The 21,559-nt window shown below is 32.3% G+C and overlaps 1 protein-coding gene across 2 annotated transcripts in view; it reads right to left on the bottom strand.

Annotated features, from left to right (window-relative positions):
• Positions 1 to 21,559, bottom strand: part of LOC127709731 (cytosolic Fe-S cluster assembly factor NUBP2 homolog) — a 68,764-nt gene that overhangs the window by 8,675 nt on the left and 38,530 nt on the right. For both annotated transcript variants that reach the window (XM_052215401.1, XM_052215400.1), the window contains exon 5: positions 16,840 to 16,994. In XM_052215401.1, the coding sequence (XP_052071361.1) occupies positions 16,840 to 16,994 (155 nt within the window). The remainder of the gene's footprint in view (positions 1 to 16,839; positions 16,995 to 21,559) is intronic.

Genomic DNA, 21,559 nt, shown 5'->3' with positions numbered 1-21,559 from the left:
ACAAGTTATTGTCCTGTAACTAGAAAAATGCTTGTTTTTTTTGCCCTTTTATGGCCCCTAATTCTTAAAATTTTGAGGCAATTACCCCAAAAATCAATCCCAGCCTTCCCTTTGTGGTATGGTACCTTGCAGTACAATTTCAGAGAGATCCATACACTTGAACACAAGTTATTGTCTGGAAACTAGAAAAATGCTTATTTTTGGCCCCTTATTCCTAAACTTTTTGAGTTTACCCCCAAACTCAATTCCAGCTTTTCCTTTGTGATATGGAACCTTGTAGTACAATTTCATAAAGATCCATACACTTACACACAAGTTATTGTTATGAAACTAGAAAAATGCTTGTTTTTTTCCCCCTTTTGGCCCCTAATTCCTAAAATTTGGAGGCAATTACCCCCAAAATCAATCCCAGCATTCCCTTTGTGATATGGAACCTTGTGGTACAATGTCAGAGAGATTCATACACTTACACACAAGTTATGTCTGGAAGTTACAAAAATGTTTATTTTTGGTCCCTTTTTGGCCCCTAATTCCTTAACTGTTGGTACCATAACCCCCCAAATCAATCCCCACCTTCCTTTTGTGGTATTGAACCTTATGGTAAAATTTCATAGAGATCCATTCACTTAAACTAAAGTTAGAGTGCGAAAACTAATGTGTCTTCGGACGACGACGACAACGCCAACGTCATATAATAATAATAATAATAAATTCTTTATTTAAAGAGGGTAACTCAATTAGAAGTAGTCTAATTTTCATTGAGGCCCTCAAACAAAATACATGTATACAGTTAACATTCATACATTCGATTCATACATTAAAATACAATATATATTACTAGTATATACACAATTCAATCATTCAAACATACAAATGGCAATAAATGGCAATAATTGGTAAAGTTTTGATTAAATTTTCTTATTCTTACAATAAAAGAAAGAAAACAAATTATTCGACTTGCATAGAATTTTCAAGAAAATGATTATAACAATGTTTCTTAAATAATTCCACATTTCGACAATTTTTTATTTTGAGTGGTAAATTATTCCATACCTTTGTTGCAGAATAATGAAAAGATTTTTTATAAAAATTTTGTTTGGTCTTGGAACAAATAGATCATTATTAGAGACAGATCGTAAGTTGTGGTGTTGCACATCATTAATATTTAGCATTGTTAAGTAATCAGGTGTTAGTCCATTTACAATTTTATACATTAGAATTGATTGTTGGTATTTTATTCTTTTTGTAAAAGATAGCCATTTTAAAGATGAAAACATAAAATTAGATGGAACAGAAATATCGCATTCAAGTATAATTCTTACTACTCTTTTTTGAAGTTTTATGATTCTATCTGAATCTTTTTGTAATAAATTTCCCCAAACTGAACTACAATAGTCTATATATGGTAGGATATATGCATTATAAAATAGTTGTCTTGTGTGTATAGGCAAATATACTTTAATTTTAAACAAAAGTGATATTTTAGATGAGATAATCTTGCATATACGATCAACATGATCCTCCCAGCTTAAATTTTCATCAATGTCAATTCCAAGTAATTTGAAAGAATGGACATTTTCAATACATGTTTCATTGACGGTAATACATAATTCTGATAGTTGTGTAAGTTTTTGTTTTGAACCCAATTTCATACACTTTGTTTTTTGTGCATTAATTTTCATACTGTTATTGTTACACCAAGATTGTATAGCATTTAAATCATTTTGCAATATGCTGTTTATTTTTTCAATGTTTTTATTATGAAAATGCAATGTTGAATCATCAGCATATAAATCCATTTCGGAATGTTTAACATGAAGTGGTAAATCATTTATATAAATTAAAAATAACAGAGGACCTAAAATAGAACCTTGAGGCACTCCATATTTTACAAACGATTTATCAGATTTAATGTTAGCGTATTGAACTTCTTGTTGTCTCTCAGACAAATATGATTTTATCCAATCTATCGAATGTTCTCCGATATGATAAAATTTTAACTATTCTAAAAGTATGGCATGGTTAATAAGGTCAAAAGCCTTACTGAAATCTAAAAACACAGTACCAACTATTTCTCCATTGTCTAAATATTTTAACCATTCATCAATTAGTTTAGTCAGCGCTGTTTGACATGAATGACCTTGCCTGAAACCTAACTGAGCGATATGTAACATTTTTTTATTATTTAATAACATACATGTCTCTCAAAAACTTTAGATATGGTATTTAAAATAGAAATTGGACGATAATTGGAGGGAATATCTGTTGGTCCTCCTTTATGTATAGCAGTTACTCTTGCAAGTTTAAATTTTTGCGGAAAACGATTCGACGTTATACTTTTGTTTATTAGAAAAGTTAGTGATGGCGATATTATCTCTGCACTTAGCTTTAAAAGTTTTGGACCAATTCCATCTAAACCTGCGGATTTATTAATATTAAGGTGTTTTAGTTGTGAACACACCTCTCCAACAGAAATGAGTTTTAATTTAAAAATTTCAGTTTCCTTTAATTTTATACTAGTAAAAGTTTGTAGCTTAGAAAAATCCATATCTGAAGTATTATTTCCAATAAATAAATTTTTGGATTTAACTCTTTAATGTGATTCCAAAGTTCTTTACTATTTTTGGAACTAGATATAGCGTTCTGATAATATTCCTTTTTTGCATTAAATATTAACGACGTTGTTTTATTACGCCACTTTTTAAAGTTTACCCAATCTTTTTTTGAATGATACATATTTCTGTATTGAATGGAATTTTTAATTTCTTCATTGAACCATTCGGCTTGTTTAAATGTTTTTACTCTTTTAGTTTTTATTGGTGCGTGCTTGTTAATAACTTGATTAAAAAGTTCATACCATTTGTCGACAGAAATATCAATATCTTCTTCCATTTCAACAATATGAAAATGGGTTGGATGTAAGTCTGCACAAAAGGCATCCTCATTAAAGTTTTTGAAACACCTATACTTTATTTCGATATGATTTTCTTTCTTTACCTTTATATTGATTTTTCTATTTAAGCATACAGGGTAGTGGTCACTTAAAGCATATGAAGGAACATGACAATGAGCAATATTTTCAGGATTAGTAGTGTAAATATGATCAATAAGAGTTTCTGATTTGTCACAAATACGTGTTGCAGTGCAAATTTGTTGTTGAAGATTAAAATGGTTTATGAAATTCATCCACTTTTTATTTTCAAAATTTATCAAGTCAATATTAAAGTCCCCCATTAAAATGATCTCTTTGTTTTCTGAAAGAGCTGCGTTAAATTCCTCCTCAAAAAGATCTATCCAGGACTGAAGGGAATTTGGTGGTCTATAAACAGTACAAATGAAGAAAGGTTTAGATTTTGGAAATTCTACCTCTAACCATAAAGTTTCTAATGTGTTTATTGATAAATCAGATCTATTTTTAACTGCAATAGAATCTTTGACATAAACCAATAGACCACCACCATCCTTACTCTGGCGATCTTTTCTGAATATTTTGTATCCTGGCACTTTACATTGTTCATTGTTAATATCAGGTTTTAAGAATGTTTCAACTAATCCAAATAAATCTAAATATTTGTTGTTTATAGTAATTATATTCTTTAACTCGTCAAATTTAGATAAAATATGTCTAACATTAAGGCATACAGTATTGAAACCTTTACATTTTAGATTAAGACAGGTTTTTTTATAATGTTTGTTTCTATCACTTTTAGGTTTTGAGCTAAAGCTATTAGTGCAAATACCGTTTTCTGATGTATGACAATTTTCCCTGGAATTTTTGTTTTTAAAAATCTCAGCTTCAGGCATAGAGTTTTGAGTACATATACATTTTGATGTATTGCAATTTGGACATAAATAGAGAAGTATATCAAAATTGTTATGAAGAAGTAATGATTTACTATGATTTGAGAATTTGTCTACAAATTGAAATACATCAGTTTTATCCTAAAATGTGTGACAGTCTTTATAATGATGACCATAAAAGCCACAATTAAAGCAGATACCATTGAATGTATTTACAATGCTTTGTCTTTTACCATGCTGTTCATTATTTTCATTATTGGACTGAGAACTATTTGTGCGGATGAAGATGTTTACAACCCTGTTAATGTTTCTAAGTAGCTGAATTGTACCCTGATTAGTAAGGTGTATGCCATCACGGTGATAGTAAGTAGACACAAGATTGCCGCCTCTGGAAACAAATGCATCCATTTGTTTGATGATTTTAAAGTTAAGTTCTGTTGAAATCCCATGTAAGATAGTATTATAAACATCTGTATTTACGTTCCATCTTGGACAAATTTTTGATATGACAATATCAATGTTTGGGTTTATAGATCTGACAGTTTTTATCATAAACTCGTAGTTCTCTTTGAAGGCTTCTGGTTGTGTTCTGGACGAGGCATCATTTCCACCAACAACTAAAATTATACTTGTATAATGTTGAATATTAGACTTTCTAATTTTTTCTGTTAAAATTGGGATTGTTGCTCCTCTATTTGTTCGTATGTCAACATCTTTTCCAATTTTGCTGGCATCAATCCCTTTAATAATTGAACTTCCTATTATTAAAGTTTTATCTTTCCGATCGTATGGGAATGTTCGAAAGGTTTTTCTTTTTGTTTGAGATTGATCTAATGCCTTTGATGTACTGGCTGTGTTGCTGTTGTTAATAATATTAACATTACGATATTCTATATTTTCATTTGATTTTTCCATCTCAAGAGTTACGTGTTTGGCGATGCACTGACTACGGCTTGGTATATTTTTTACTCTATCAGAGATGCTTTGTATTTTATTGTGAACTTGACTAAAATTTTTGTCTTGCTCAATTTTTACAAGCTTGACACTGTTTTCAATTTCACGCAAATGTTCTGTCTGGTGTTCGTCATTTGTACACATTTGTTTAGAAAAAGCAGTTATCCTATCGTTAACTTGGTTGATTTTATTTTGAAAATCTTGTTTATCTTTGATGCGTTGTTCATCTATTGATTTAACGAGTTCAAATAAACTGTCAGTTTTATCTAATAATTGATGTAAAAGTGATTTTACAGAATTTTCATCTTGTGTGATATTTTCACGTGCTTGTAAAAATTCATTAATATTCTGTAACGGTTGCGGTCGTATAAAAATGAGAAAATGCATTATAAAAAATTTGCCAAGAATCTATAGCATCTTAAACAAAGGATATCCAACCAATTGCATACTGTAAATTTCATGTTGGTATACAAATAATGAATTTACCCACAATTCCTCAGATTCTGCAAATTTGAATTTAACCAATTAAAAAGACAGAAATTTAAGTCAATTTAATTTCTAATGACTTGCTTCTTTCAATCAAAATCATGACCTACCAAAACTAAATAAAGAGCATGATACGCCTGTAGCATCATATCAGAAATTTATAAAAAACTAAAGGGAGGTTGTTTTATTAGATATAATAAACCATTCACCAAAGTTTCATGAAAACTGCTTAAAGACCAAACAGCCTATTCAGATCTACCAGTGATTTTTCCTTAAAATTTTGTGTGAAGGTATTTCATGATTTGAGGAACAAAATATGATAAAAAAAATTGGGGTCACCGACTTAGTTTTGTCACTATAGCAACCTCAGTTTCGTGTTTTCCCGAATATTAACATGATATTTGCTTGTTATTTAAACTCTCAAAAAATCCCATTATATCAAACCTACAAGCATAATTCTTGTTTCATGTTAAACAGTAGATTTGTGTCTATCAAATACAGGTTCAAGAGTTTAAGACTTATTGTTGTTTTGATCTTAACAAATATGATTTATTTCATTCCCGCCAAAAATAAAACGCAAGAATGAATAAAATGCTCCGCAGGGCGCAGCTTGATACGACCGCAGAGGTCGAACCCTGAACAGTTGGGGGAAGTATGGACACAACATTCAAGCTTGATACAGCTTTGGATTTGGATTGTGATAAAATATTTGACACAGCATAGGTTCTAACACAGATTGAATGTGGTCTAAGAACTTAAAAATTTTAAATTGGACATTCACCTATTATGGTCCAATATCCAAAATCTAAATACATGGTTAGATTCAGCATATCAAAGAACCCCAAGAATTCAATTTTTGATGAAATCAAACAAAGTTTAATTTTGGACCCTTTTGACCTCAATGTGGACAAAGTTGATAACGGGGCCCAAAAATCAAAAATCTAAATACATGGTTAGATTCAGCATATCAAAGAACCCCATATATTCAATTTTTGTTGAAATCAAACAAAGTTTAATTTTGAACCCCGATTTGGACCAACTTGAAAACTGGGCCCATAATCAAAAATCTAAATACATGTTTAGATTCAGCATATCAAAGAACCCTAAGAATTCAATTTTTGTTAAAATCAAACTAAGTTTAATTTTGGACCCTTTGGACCTAAATGTAGACCAATTTGAAAACGGAACCAAAAATTAAGAATCTAAATACACAGTTAGATTCGGCATATCAAAGAACCCCAATAATTCAATTTTTGATGAAATCAAACAAAGTTTAATTTTGGACCCTTTTGACCTCAATGTGGACAAAGTTGATAACGGGGCCCAAAAATCAAAAATCTAAATACATGGTTAGATTCAGCATATCAAAGAACCCCATATATTCAATTTTTGTTGAAATCAAACAAAGTCTAATTTTGGACCCCGATTTTGACCAACTTGAAAACTGGGCCCATAATCAAAAATCTAAATACATGTTTAGATTCAGCATATCAAAGAACCCTAAGAATTCAATTTTTGTTAAAATCAAACTAAGTTTAATTTTGGACCCTTTGGACCTTAATGTAGACCAATTTGAAAACGGAACCAAAATTTAAGAATCTAAATACACAGTTAGATTCGGCATATCAAAGAACCCCAATAATTCAATTTTTGATGAAATCAAACAAAGTTTAATTTTGGACCCTTTGGACCTCAATGTGGACCAATTTAAAAACGGGGCCCAAAATCCAAAAACTAAATACACAGTTAAATTCAGCATATTAAAGAACCCCATGAAATCAAGAATAAAACCCCATTGAAATTGGTCAAGAAATAAGCAATTTATAGGAAGTATCTTCTTTTGCACAATCCTGTGCTATTAAATATTTCTTGCTATTGCGCAATACTGTACAATTGACAATTTCTTGCTATTGCGCAATATTGTGCTATTGGATATTTCTTGCTATTGCGCAATACTGTGCAATTGAAGATTTCTTGCTATTGCGCAATACTGTGCAATTGAAGATTTCTTGCTATTGTGCAATACTGTGCAATTGAAAATTTCTTGCTATTGCACAATACTTATTATATAATAATTTACACATCCTGTTTGGTGTGTATCTCCTACCATATCATTATTATTTGATTTTAAATATAAATCAGAAATAACCAACTTAAAATGGAAAATTTTAAAAGAAACAAAAAAGGAAAAAATAAAAAAAAGGAAAAAAAAATAAATCCCCCCCCAAAATTTTTTGAACCCCCATTATGATTCATCACCCCCAAACTCAATCCCAGCCTTCCCTTTGTGGTATGGTACCTTGCAGTACAATTTCAGAGAGATCCATACACTTGAACACAAGTTATTGTCTGGAAACTAGAAAAAAATGTGTTTTTTGGCCCCTTTTTGGCCCCAAATTCCTAAACGTTTAGGGCAATTACCCCCAAACTCAAACCCAGCTTTCCCTTTGTGATATGGAACCTTGTAGTACAATTTCAGAAAGATCCATACACTTACACACAAGTTATTGTCATGAAACTAGAAAAATGCTTGTTTTTTGCCCCTTTTTTGGCCCCTAATTCCTAAAATTTGGGGGCAATTACCCCCAAAATCAATCCCAGCATTCCTTTAGTGATATGGAACCTTGTGGTACAATGTCAGAGAGATCCATACACTAACACACAAGTTATGTCTGGAAGTTACAAAAATGCTTATTTTTGGCCCCTTTTTGGCCCCTAATTCCTTTACTGTTATTACCATAACCCCCAAAATCAATCCCAACCTTCCTTTTGTGGTATTGAACCTTGTGGTAAAATTTCATAAAGATCCATTCACTTAAACTAAAGTTAGAGTGCGAAAACCAATGTGTCTTCGGACGACGCCGGACGACGACGACGACGCCAACGTCATACCAATATACGACCACAAAAATTTTTTTGCGGTCGTATAAAAACGTTTCAAGTATTAAAAAATATCTACCAGTGATTTTTTCATAAAAATTTCAAGAAAGAAAGTGCCATGTGTACTCTTCAAAATAAAGCAAAAAAATGTATATGTCACCGACCTTTCAAAAAAGTTATGATTAATTTTCATGTTTTTTTCTCGTTCGTTTTGAAGAAAAGAGTTGTCTTTCTTCAGAACATTGAATCTGACGTCATAGTACAAGTTTTCCTTGCTGGCGCACTGTTTGAAAAAAATTGCAAATTGGACGTTTGAAACCCACATTTAAATTTTCAAGAATCAAGAAAAACAACTATATTCACCTACTTTATTTTCAGGTAATACAAGAGATCACAAATATGTATTGGTATCAGATCTCATGATGTTGTTGCCGCACAAAATTAACCTTCAGAAACACCATCCGTCAGAATGAAAAAATGTTCAAAATAACCTTTTACGACGCTTTAGAAAGGAAAGTCTGTTGTTGTCCTCTCTCTCTCTCATTAGCAAAATCATTGAAAATAAAAAGAGAAATGAAAGATGACACTGGCTAACTTACAGACTATTTGACTATATTAGACAAGATGTGTGGGTTTTTTTGTCGCGACAATTTTAGAACTTCGCCCTAGCGCACTCTTTCGTTACTGTTGACAGACGGACAGACATTAGCACGGACGGACTTCTTTATACCATTATGTGTCTTGACTAAGACGAGAGTATACAAATTATTCCATCTAGTTTGTGGATTCATTATTTCTGAATATTTAAAATATAAGAAAATTAAAATTATAGGTATGATATATGAATTAAAGTTTTTGATTCTAAAACGTTTTACATCCATTTAACCTATCATAAAATACGATCCCCGTTATTACTACCTCACGTGTTTCGAATAAACGAGACAGTAAATATAAAATACAAATAAATTTTATTTCAAAAATTGATTTAGAATCTAAGAAATAATTTTCCGTTGAAAACTATAAAGTATTTCTCAAAACAGGATGAAATATTATGAATCTAAATAGCTCATTTTGAAAATTAAAACAAAGACAAGATTGTATGTATAGATTGCCGGCATTGAACATCGAAATTTGTTTTCAATCTTTCCGGTCATTGTAGCTTTTTGAAATTGAGAAATTTTATGTTGGATCTTATTCTTGAAGCAATTGTTTTTGTCATAAGTTAAATTTACAACAAGTTTAGTTATAAAAACCGTAAATTTTTATTTTAATTCACATTCACTGAGTATATTAATTTCTTATATTGTTTGCCGTAAGCTTCTGTGAGATCAGGCGAAATCTTTATCATTTCTCCTTGAGACAATTTGAAATGAATCAAATGGCAAAAGACAATGAACCTTTATTATTTTTATTTTTACTATAAGATTTTGTCAATTAAGCAGTAAAGATAAAATTTAACTTCATTGCAAGATCACCATTATTTTACGAGAATCTTAAAGAATTAAGTTAATCTCAACATGCATACGTTGCCAGTATATCGAAACTTCTAGAAAGTATTGTTTATCGGCCCAACCTTATGAAAACTCAGTTTTGAAAATCACATATTAAGTTAAAATTCTAAGCGTAAGTCATATAAATTTACCAGTGTAAAGTTAAACGGGCGTACGAGATTTGCGCCGCTTTAAAAAAAATTTTGATCTTTAATTTGCGCCGATTTGATTCTTTCATTAGCACCTATTTTATTTTTTTTATCACTAGCCCCGATACTTTATTTGCTATACGAGTAAATACATGTACATGTAGTAAACCTAGAATGTATATTGCATGGTAATATATGGATATAAATAGTGTTCCCTTATGTTTAAGAAAATTTTGGTCATATTGTTCGAGAACTTCGTTTTGACACAAGAAAGAAAAGATGGACTTCATTATTGGCAAGTACAGCAAGTATAGAAAAGATAAAATGACAAGAAAGGAATATATCAGATGTGTGGCATATAAATTCTCGACAAGATAATAATTCATTGAACTAGTATTACATTTTTATGGATTTTGTTGTGGTGCTTTGAAATGCTGTAAATAGAATTTTACTCCGTGATTTTAGTGGATGTAAACAGAGTGCACAAATATCTCTTAAATTGACTTATCCTGCTCGAAATTCTACTCCCACCTCCCCTTTGTGAGCAGGGGACAACATTTATATACATGTTGTAATTGACAATTCATAACATATGTACAACTGGCTAACAGAAGAGGTTTATATGATAAATAAACTTTCACCTATAATCTACCTGTACACAATCGGCGCAAATGAAAGACAAAATCGGCGCAAGTGATGAAAGAAAAATGTGAAATGCAGATCGGCGCAAATGCAAAAAGCTGAGTTCAAAATTTATATTTTTATTATTATTTTTATTAGAACGGAGGTTACAGATAGTGTAGTATCTTTTGTGTCCATTTGTATTTAATTTCCACTAGGTATCAGTGCGACGCTTAATTCCACTTTTCTTTGGAAGACGTAGTTTTTTAAGCGTACACCATGTTGAAATCCGTGAAAAACGCGAAATAGGACGTTATAATTTGATGTTTTTTTCATGGCTAGAAACAACGTCATAGAGCTTTTATGTCACTACCAAGTTGCGTTAGTTGATGCGCATCAAGAATAGGCTGTTTGGTCTTTAAAGCACTTTTGATTAATTGTCTGAAAACTGGAAAATCACCCCTTTTTATTTATGATTAAAATCCCATAACTCGGAAATGTAAAATCTAAAATTTATAAAAATCGAAAGGGAGCTCACGTCAATAGATATAAACAATTCACCAAAGTTGCATGTAAATTGGTTAAAGCATTTTTGAGTTATTGTCCGACATGTTGACCAAGGACGGAAGGACAACAGTATACCATAATATGTCCTGTAAACGGGCGTATAAAAACTAGAGGCTCTAAAGAGCCTGTGTCACTCACCTGCATCTTCAACAATAGCCACTTTTTAGTAAAAATCATCATTAAAGGGAAATAACTCTTTTTAGAGATAACTGACAATTTCAGTCATGTTGACATATTTGTAGATCTTATCCTGCTGATAATTTTCCTTTTTAAAGTTTCTATTTATCTATTATAGTTTTCACGATTACATGCAAAAAATGCAAAAAAATGTTAAAAATTATCATCAAAGGGCAATAACTCAAATAATGAGTCAACTGCAGACTTCTGCCATTTTGGATTATTTGTGGATCTTGTCTTGCTGATCATTTTTGCTATTTAAAGTTTCTTTTATCTTTTACTGTTTTCAAGATATTAGGCTAAAATGGGAAAAATTATCATTAAAGGGCAATAACAAGTCGACTTAAGATTTCGGCCATTAGGCTTATTTGTAGATCTTGTCTTGCTGATCATTTTTGCAAATTACAATTTCTATTTATCTAATATAGTTTTTAAGATATTAGGCTAAAATGCAAAAAAAATGTCATTATAGGGCAATAATTCTAATAAGGAGTCGACTGAAGATTTCAGCCATGTAGACTTATTTGTAGATCTTGTCTTGCTGATCATTTTTGCTATTTAAAGTTTCTGACAATCTATAATAATTTTCGAGATAATAGGCAAAAATGTTAAAAAATGGTAAAATTCATCTTTTAAGGGCAATAACTCTTATAAGAAGTCGTTTGACAGTTTTGACGTGAAAGAACAATAGGTAGAGCTCAACATTCTGAACATTTTTGCTCCCTGTCAGATTTTCTCTATTTATATAGAAGTTTTCAAAATAATAGGCAAAACTTGCATTTTACCCTTATGTTCAATTTTTAGCCATGATGGCCATCTTGGTTGGCTGGCGGGGTCATCGGACACAATACCTCAATAATGATTGTGGCCAAGTTTGGTTAAATTTGGCTCTGTAGTTTCAGAGGAGAAAATTTTTGTAAAAGTTTTGCTGATCATTTTTGCTTAATTATTAAAATTCTATCTATCTATTATAATTTTTAAGGTATAAGGCAGAAATGCAAAAAATTGTTAAAAAAAGTCATCCAAAGGTAATAACTCTAATAAAAAGTCAACTGACGATTTCAACCATGCATTATTCTTATTCATAGATCTTGACTTGCTTATCTTTTTTGCATATTAAAGTTTCTCTCTATCTATTATAGTTTTCAAGATAAAAGGCAATAAAATGCTCCGCAGGGCGCAGCTTGATACGACCGCAGAGGTCGAACCCTGAACAGTTGGGGCAAGTATGGACACAACATTCAAGCTTGATACAGCTCTGAATTTGGATTGTGATTAAATATTTGACACAGCATAGGTTTCTGACACAGAATGAATGTGGTCTAAGAACTTAAAAATTTTAAATTGGACATTCACCTTTTATGGTCCAATATCCAAAATCTAAATACATGGTTAGATTCAGCATATCAAAGAACCCCAAGAATTCAATTTTTGATGAAATCAAACAAAGTTTAATTTTGGACCCTTTTGATCTCAATGTGGACAAAAATGATAACAGGGCCCAAAAATCAAAAATCTAAATACATGGTTAGATTCAGCATATCAAAGAACCCCATATATTCAATTTTTGTTGAAATCAAACAAAGTTTAATTTTGGACCCCGATTTGGACCAACCTGAAAACTGGGCCCATAATCAAAAATCTAAATACATGTTTAGATTCAGCATATCAAAGAACCCTAAAAATTCAATTTTTGTTAAAATCAAACTAAGTTTAATTTTGGACCCTTTGGACCTTTATGTAGACCAATTTGAAAACGGAACCAAAAATTAAGAATCTAAATACACGGTTAGATTTGGCATATCAAAGAACCCCAATAATTCAATTTTTGATGAAATCAAACAAAGTTAAATTTTGGACCCTTTGGACTTCAATGTGGACCAATTTAAAAACGGGGCCCAAAATCCAAAAACTTAATACACGGTTAGATTCAGCATATTACAGAACCCCATATATTCAATTTTTGTTGAAATCAAACAAAGTTTAATTTTGGACCCCGATTTGGACCAACTTGAAAACTGGGCCCATAATCAAAAATCTAAATACATGGTTAGATTCAGCATATCAAAGAACCCCATATATTCAATTTTTGTTGAAATCAAACAAAAGTTTAATTTTGGACCCCGATTTGGACCAACTTGAAAACTGGGCCCATAATCAAAAATCTAAATACATGGTTAGATTCAGCATATCAAAGAACCCCATATATTCAATTTTTGATGAAATCAAACAAAGTTTAATTTTGGACCCTTTTGATCTCAATGTGGACAAAGTTGATAACGGGGCCCAACAATAAAAAATCTAAATACATGGTTAGATTCAGCATATCAAAGAACCCCATATATTCAATTTTTGTTGAAATCAAACAAAGTTTAATTTTGGACCCCGATTTGAACCAACTTGAAAACTGGGCCCATAATCAAAAATCTAAATACATGGTTAGATTCAGAATATCAAAGAACCCCATATATTCAATTTTTGTTGAAATCAAACAAAGTTTAATTTTGGACCCCGATTTGGACCAACTTGAAAACTGGGCCCATAATCAAAAATCTAAATACATGGTTAGATTCAGCATATCAAAGAACCCCATATATTCAATTTTTGCTAAAATCAAACAAAGTTTAATTTTGGACCCTTTGGACCTTTATGTAGACCAATTTGAAAACGGAACCAAAAATTAAGAATCTAAATACACGGTTAGATTCGGCATATCAAAGAACCCCAATAATTCAATTTTTGATGAAATCCAACAAAGTTAAATTTTGGACCCTTTGGACCTCAATGTGGACCAATTTAAAAACGGGGCCCAAAATCCAAAAACTTAATACACGGTTAGATTCAGCATATTAAAGAACCCCAAGAATTCAAGAATAAAACCCCATTGAAATTGATCAAGAAATAAGCAATTTATACGAAGTATCTTCTTTTTCACAATACTGTGCAATTGATTATTTCTTGCTATTGCGCAATACTGTACAATTGACAATTTCTTGCTATTGCGCAATATTGTGCTATTGGATATTTCTTGCTATTGCGCAATACTGTGCAATTGAAGATTTCTTGCTATTGCGCAATACTGTGCAATTGAAGATTTCTTGCTATTGTGCAATACTGTGCAATTGAAAATTTCTTGCTATTGCACAATACTTATTATATAATGATTTACACATCCTGTTTGGTGTGTATCTCCTTCCATATCATTATTATTTGCTTTTAAATATAAATCAGAAATAACCAACTTAAAATGGAAAATTTTAAAAGAAAAAAAAAAGGAAAAAAAGAAAAAAAAAAGAAAAAAAAAAATCCCCCCCCCAAAATTTTTTGAACCCCCTTATGATTCATCACCCCCAAACTCAATCTCAGCCTTCCCTTTGTGGTATGGTACCTTGCAGTACAATTTCAGAGAGATCCATACACTTGAACACAAGTTATTGTCTGGAAACTAGAAAAATGCTTATTTTTGGCCCCTTTTTGGCCCCCAATTCCTAAACATTTCGGGCAATTACCCCCAAACTCAATTCCAGCTTTCCCTTTGTGATATGGAACCTTGTAGTACAATTTCAGAAATATCCAAACACTTACACACAAGTTATTGTCATGAAACTAGAAAAATGCTTGTTTTTTGCCCTTTTTTTGGCCCCTAATTCCTAACATTTTGAGGCAATTACCCCCAAAATCAATCCCAGCATTCCTTTTGTGATATGGAACCTTGTGGTACAATGTCAGAGAGATCCATACACTTACACACAAGTTATTGTCTGGAAGTTACAAAAATGCTTATTGTTGGCCCCTTTTTGGCCCCTAATTCCTTAACTGTTGGTACCATAACCCCCAAAATCAATCCCAACCTTCCTTTCATGGTATTGAACCTTATGGTAAAATTTCATGGAGATCCATTCACTTAAACTAAAGTTAGAGTGCGAAAACCAATGTGTCTTCGGACGACGCCAGACGACGACGACGACGACGCCGGACGACGACGACGACGACGACGACGACGACGACGACGACGACGCCAACGTCATACCAATATACGACCAAAAAATTTTCAATTTTTGCGGTCGTATAAAAATGAAAAAAAAAAGGTAAAATTTGTCATTTAAGGGCAATAACTCCTATAAGAAGTCGCCTGATAGCATTGACATCAATGAAGAACAGGTAGAGCTCAACATTTTTAACATTTTTTGCTCCCTGTTAGATATTCTCTATTTATAATGATTTTCAAAATAATAGACAATACTTGCATTTTACCCCTATGTTCTATTTTAAGAAATGTCGGCCAAAAATAGATATTTTGTAAATTTAGAAATAAATTTAAGTGTTTATTATTGAGATTCACTCATTACTATTAATGCAACTGCACAAAATTTTGTGAAGGAAAATAACTACATGTACTGAAATTATGAATGCTGGTTTTTATTATGCACACCTGATACTGTTGCATTCTTCGCATTAATAAAAACAGTTTGTGAATAAAATGCTCCGCTGGGCGCAGCTTGATACCATGGCATACCCTGAACAGTTGGGGCAAGTATGGACACAATATTCAAGCTTGATACAGAACTTAATTTGGATTGTGATTAAATATTTGACACAGCATAGGTTTCTGACACAGAATGAATGTGGTTAAAGAACTTAAAAAATTTTAATTTACCTTTTCAAACCATATCATTATTATTTGCTTTTATATATAAATCAGAAATAACCAATTTAAAATGGAAAATTTTATAGACAAAAAAAAATCCCTCCCCCAAATTTTTTGAACCCCCTTATGATTCATCACCCCCAAACTCAATCCCAGCCTTCCCTTTGTGGTATGGTACCTTGCAGTACAATTTCAGAGAGATCCATACACTTGAACACAAGTTATTGTCTGGAAACTAGAAAAATGCTTGTTTTTAGGCCCTTTTTTGGCTCCAAATTCCTAAACGTTTGGGGCAATTACCCCCAAACTCAAACCCAGCTTTCCCTTTGTGATATGGAACCTTGTAGTACAATTTCATAAAGATCCATACACTTACACGCAAGTTATGTCTGGAAGTTACAAAAATGCTTATTTTTGGCCCCTTATTCCTTAACTGTTGGTACCATAACCCCCAAAATCAATCCCCACCTTTCTTTTGTGGTATTGAACCTTATGGTAAAATTTCATAGAGATCCATTCACTTTAAAGTTAGAGTGTGAAAACCAATGTGTCTTCGGACGACGACAACGACGACGCCAACGTCATACCAATATACGACTGCAAAATTTTTTTGTGGTCATATAAAAATTAGTAATGAAAGATTAAAAGGCTAGATATCATAGATCAGCAAGAAACTAACATCTAGAAAACTACACTCAATTGCTCCTCAGCTGACCCAAAGCAGAGTGTCACAATGAACTTCATTTTGATTAGTGAGTCAACAATCATGACTATATATCATAACATAAAATACCTTTTGTTAGTTGAGCACCACTACAAGTTTATAGGGATTATCACATTTTAATTGTTGTGTACTGGCTTTTATAATAGTTATTTCAACCAAACAACTAAGTGCTATTGAGTGTATATACTTGATGCTTCCCCAGATTGCTGATACTGATTTTTTTCTGAAACTTATTTCAAATTACTGCAGCTTTTCACCACCAAAAGAGTTCAAAAGAAGACTATTCACAATGCCCAGGTCATACCTCAACCACAAAGTTAGACCTTGGAGCATGATACATACTTGTGGTGTTGTAACAAGAATAGCTCCATCTGGATTATAAGCCTTCAAGTTATCAATAACTGACAGATGTTCATCAGATGATCCTGGTGGTGTGTCAATGATAAGGTAGTCAATATCTCTCCATACAACATCACTCAGAAATTGCTTTATCATTGCTAAAAAAAATCCAAAATAGCACCAAAACATGAAAAATAGATAGGAAATATTATAAAAGTAATATTTATAGTCTGGTAGCCAAATTATAGTCATTAGATCATTCCTTATTTCTTTTGAATTATTTCACATTTTTGTCATCTCATGGCCTTTTATAGCTTACTATACAGTATGGGTTTTTTTCATTGTTAAAGGAAGAATGGTAGCTTTTCACATCCCTGTTCTTTAGTTTTAGTGGAAATTTGTCTCATTGGCAATCATACCACATCACCTTGGTTTTATATTATGTGCTAAGGTGGCCTAAGAAGTCAACAATCAATCTATTATTTGGTTAATTTTCTAAGAATCTAAACAAGCTCAAGGTCTAGTTGTCAATATTTCAACATTCATGAATGGTACAATGTATAGACAGATCGTAGAAAAACCAACATTATGAATATAAGTACAATCCATTCAAAGCAAATTAAACATTATAATACAATTTATTCTCTTATAAGTACTGTAGATTCAGAAATTAATGCAATGTTTTTATTATTGCGAAAAATGCGACAAGGTTATAATCGAAATAATTTAAACTTGCATTTTGAAATTTTTTATATGAAATAAACAGGATTTTTCTCAATATCGCAAAAATTAAAATCGCATTTTAGTCTAAAATGACAAAATCGCAATAATAAATGCACGCAATAATTTCTGAATTTACAGTATAAAGGAACATACTTTTTTTAATATGTTTTGTATGTTTTTTTAGTTTCTTCTTTATACCATCAGAACGTACAAAATAACAATGTTTTCTCTAGTTTAATATGATCTACCGGTATAAGGTTTAATCAATATATTTGAAAATTCTAGAGAATTAAAGACAGGTCAATTTCAAATAAAATTTGGCAGGAAAGTAATGTGTGTTGAGTTTTTATAGAGAAATAAATGGAGAATTGAATGACAAAATGCCAAAAAAAATAGGAATGAAACAATAAGAATTATCAAAAACATTTTGTAAGATGTATCCTTGAACATATTTGGAATGCTTACCAAAGTTTTGAATTCATTTCCTCTGAGATTCCTAAGGTCAGGGGATACATTGGAAGTAATTGCTCCTTCATTGTGAACAAGAGGCTCCCAAGAGCCTGAATTGCACACCTTGTAAAAAATACGCCATTTTGATATTTATGTTTTCCCTTATTGCAATCAGTTATGTTTGCTTATTCATAGATCTTATTTAGTGGCATTCATGTGGGTCTTGTATTGATTGATCATCATAGTTTTGACAAAAATTCAAAAAATTGAATGAAAATCATCATTCAAGGGAAATAACTTCTATAACATGTATAAGGATTATCTTATCTGACCATTGTCAGTTGACATTTTGACCATGATGACTGATTTGTAGATCTTATTGTACTGAACATTTTTTACTTTTGACTGTTTGTCTTTTTTCTATTATAGTTTGTGCAAAAACTGCAAAAATAGAAAAAAAATCATCTATCAAGGACAATTAATCTTCTCAGAGAACAATTGATAGTTTTAAACATGTTGTTGATTTTTAGTTCTGATTTTGATGAACATTTTTGTCATATATTGTTGCTCTCTATCTATCTTTGTTTCTGCAAAAAATGCATAAAATGGGTAAAAATGGTCATTCAGAGGCCACAACTCCTAAAAGAAGTCAGTTGACAATTTTGCCCCTCTTGACTTATTTGTAGATCTGATAGTGCTTAACATCTTTACTATTCAAAAATTTTGTCTATCTTTGATGGTTTTTGCAAAACTGAAAAAATGGGAAAGAAATATCTTTCAAGGGCAATAACTCCTACCGTATATGTGGTAAATTGCCAATTTTGGCACAGTTCACTAATTTGTAGATTTTATTTTGCTTAACACTTGTATTTACAATTTCTCTCTAGGAAATTAACTCCTATTGACAATTTTTCCATTTTGGCAGAGTTTACTCATTTGTAGATCATATTTTACCTTTGAAAAAAAGACAAAAAGGGTAAAAATCTTTGTTTAAAGACAATAACTTCCACTAGGGGTCATTTAATGATTTCTGCCAAGTTTTCACTTATTTGTAGATCTTATTGTTTTAGTCATTTTTAATGTTAAAATTTCTCTGTATCTTTTATAGTATCTGTAAAAATTGCAAAAAATGACATTCAGGGGCAATAGCTCGAAAATTGGGATGTTTGATTTTTCTGCAAATTACACAGATGATAGACCTTGACCTGCTGTTCATTATTATCCATGTCAGATTTACTGTTTTAAATTTTGAGATATAAGCCAATAATAATTGCTTCACTGAGCGCAGCTAGATACGACCGCAGAGGTCCACCCTGAACAGTTGGGGCAAAAATGGACACAATATTCAAGCTTGATTCAGGTCTGAATTTGGATTGTAATTAAATATTTGACATATTATAGGTTTCTGAATAAATGTAGTCAAAGAACTTGAAATTGGTTATATGAATTGAATTTATACTCAATTAAAGATTTCTTGCTGTTGTGTAATACTTAGTAAATCTGTTGTCAGACTATAAACAAATAAAGTTCAATTAATTCTCAATGTCAAATTAGAAATTTATGAAAATAAAAAGGGAGCTTACATCAATAGATATAAACAATTCACCAAAGTTTCATGAGAATTGGTGACAGCATTTTTGAGTTATTGTCCGAAAACTGGAAAATCACCCCTTTTTTTAATGAATAAAACCCCATAACTCAGAAATGTAAAATGTAAAATTTATAAAATTCTAAAGGGAGCTTACATCAATACATACAAACAATTCACCAAAGTTTCATGAGAATTGCTGAAAGCATTTTTGAGTTTTTGTCCGAAAACTGGAAAATCCCCCCTTTTTTTATGAATAAAACCCTGTAACTCGGAATCGTAAAATCTAAAATTTACAAAAATTGAAAGGGAGCTCACGTCAATAGATATAAACAATTCACCAAAGTTACATGCAAATTGGTTAAAGCATTTTTGAGTTAATGTCCGACATGTTGACGACGGACAGACGGACAGACAGACAACGGTATACCATAATACGTCCCGTAAACGCCATATAAAAAACTGCATTTCACCCCTATGTTCTATTTTTAGCAACAGGGGCCATGTTTGTTGACAGATCAAATCCCTAAATACATTTTTTTAAAACTTAATACACTAAGGAACATTCAGGTAAAGTTCGATAACATTTGGCCCAGCAGTTTTAGAGGAGAAGATTTTTTCAAAAGTTTTTGACAATGGACAGACAGACTGACTGATGATGTGATGGCAAAAGCTAACATGGCCCTTCAGGCCAGGAGAGCTAAATCAATAGATAACAAGAAATGATTGTAACAGGATGCTGTTACGAAGTCTCCCAAACGAAGCTCCCATAATTCGTAATTCCCAGGGTCGCCTGACATTGGGCAACGTCCAGTGAAAATTGGTTTGGTCCAGTAAAGTTATATGCATTAGTGATGCCTGGGGACTAACCTTGTATATCATTCAAATCATCTTGGCATGACAAACCAGAATATATATGGTTTAGGGGTGGGGATCTCGACCATTTACAAGATACTAGAACATTGGGGGTGGGGAGGAACCCCTGGGGACTGGCCCTATACGTCATTCAAATGTTCATTACATGACGAACAGGAATATATATGGTTTAGGGGTGGGGATCTCAACCATTTACAAGATATTAGAACTTTCTCAAATGGCAGGGGGTCGGGATGACCCCTGGGGACTAACCCTGTATATCATTCAAACCATCTTAGCATGACAAACCAGAATATATATGGTTTAGGGGTGGGGATCTTGACCACTTACAAGATATTTGAACTTTCTTAAATGGCAGGGGGTGGGGGTGACCCCTGGGGACTAACCCTGTATAACATTTGATGTGCTTTATTATGACAAACCAGAATATATATGGTTTAGGGGTGGGGATCTCGACCATTTACAAGATATTAGAACTTTCTCAAATGGCAGGGGGTCGGGATGACCCCTGGGGACTAACCCTGTATATCATTCAAACCATCTTCCCATGACAAACCAGAATATATATGGTTTAGGGGTGGGGATCTTGACCACTTACAAGATATTAGAACTTTCTTAAATGGCAGGGGGTGGGGTGACCCCTGGGGACTAACCCTGTATAACATTTGATGTGCTTTATCATGACAAACCAGAATATATATGGTTTAGGGGTGGGGATCTCGACCATTTACAAGATATTAGAACTTTCTCAGATGGCAGGGGGTCGGGATGACCCCTGGGGACTAACCCTGTATATCATTCAAACCATCCTAGCATGACAAACCAGAATATATATGGTTTAGGGGTGGGGATCTTGACCACTTAGAAGATATTAGAACTTTCTTAAATGGCAGGGGGTGGGGGTGACCCCTGGGAACTAACCCTGTATTACATTTGATGTGCTTTATCATGACAAACCAGAATATATATGGTTTAGGGGTGGGGATCTCGACCATTTACAAGATATAAGAACTTTCTCAAATGGCAGGGGGTCGGGATGACCCCTGGGGACTAACCCTGTATATCATTCAAACCATCTTAGCATGA

This window comes from Mytilus californianus, unplaced genomic scaffold (genome assembly GCF_021869535.1).
Source record: "Mytilus californianus isolate M0D057914Y unplaced genomic scaffold, xbMytCali1.0.p SCAF_7, whole genome shotgun sequence".
In the NCBI taxonomy this organism is placed as follows: domain Eukaryota; kingdom Metazoa; phylum Mollusca; class Bivalvia; order Mytilida; family Mytilidae; genus Mytilus; species Mytilus californianus.
This window is presented reverse-complemented; position numbering and strand designations above follow the sequence as displayed.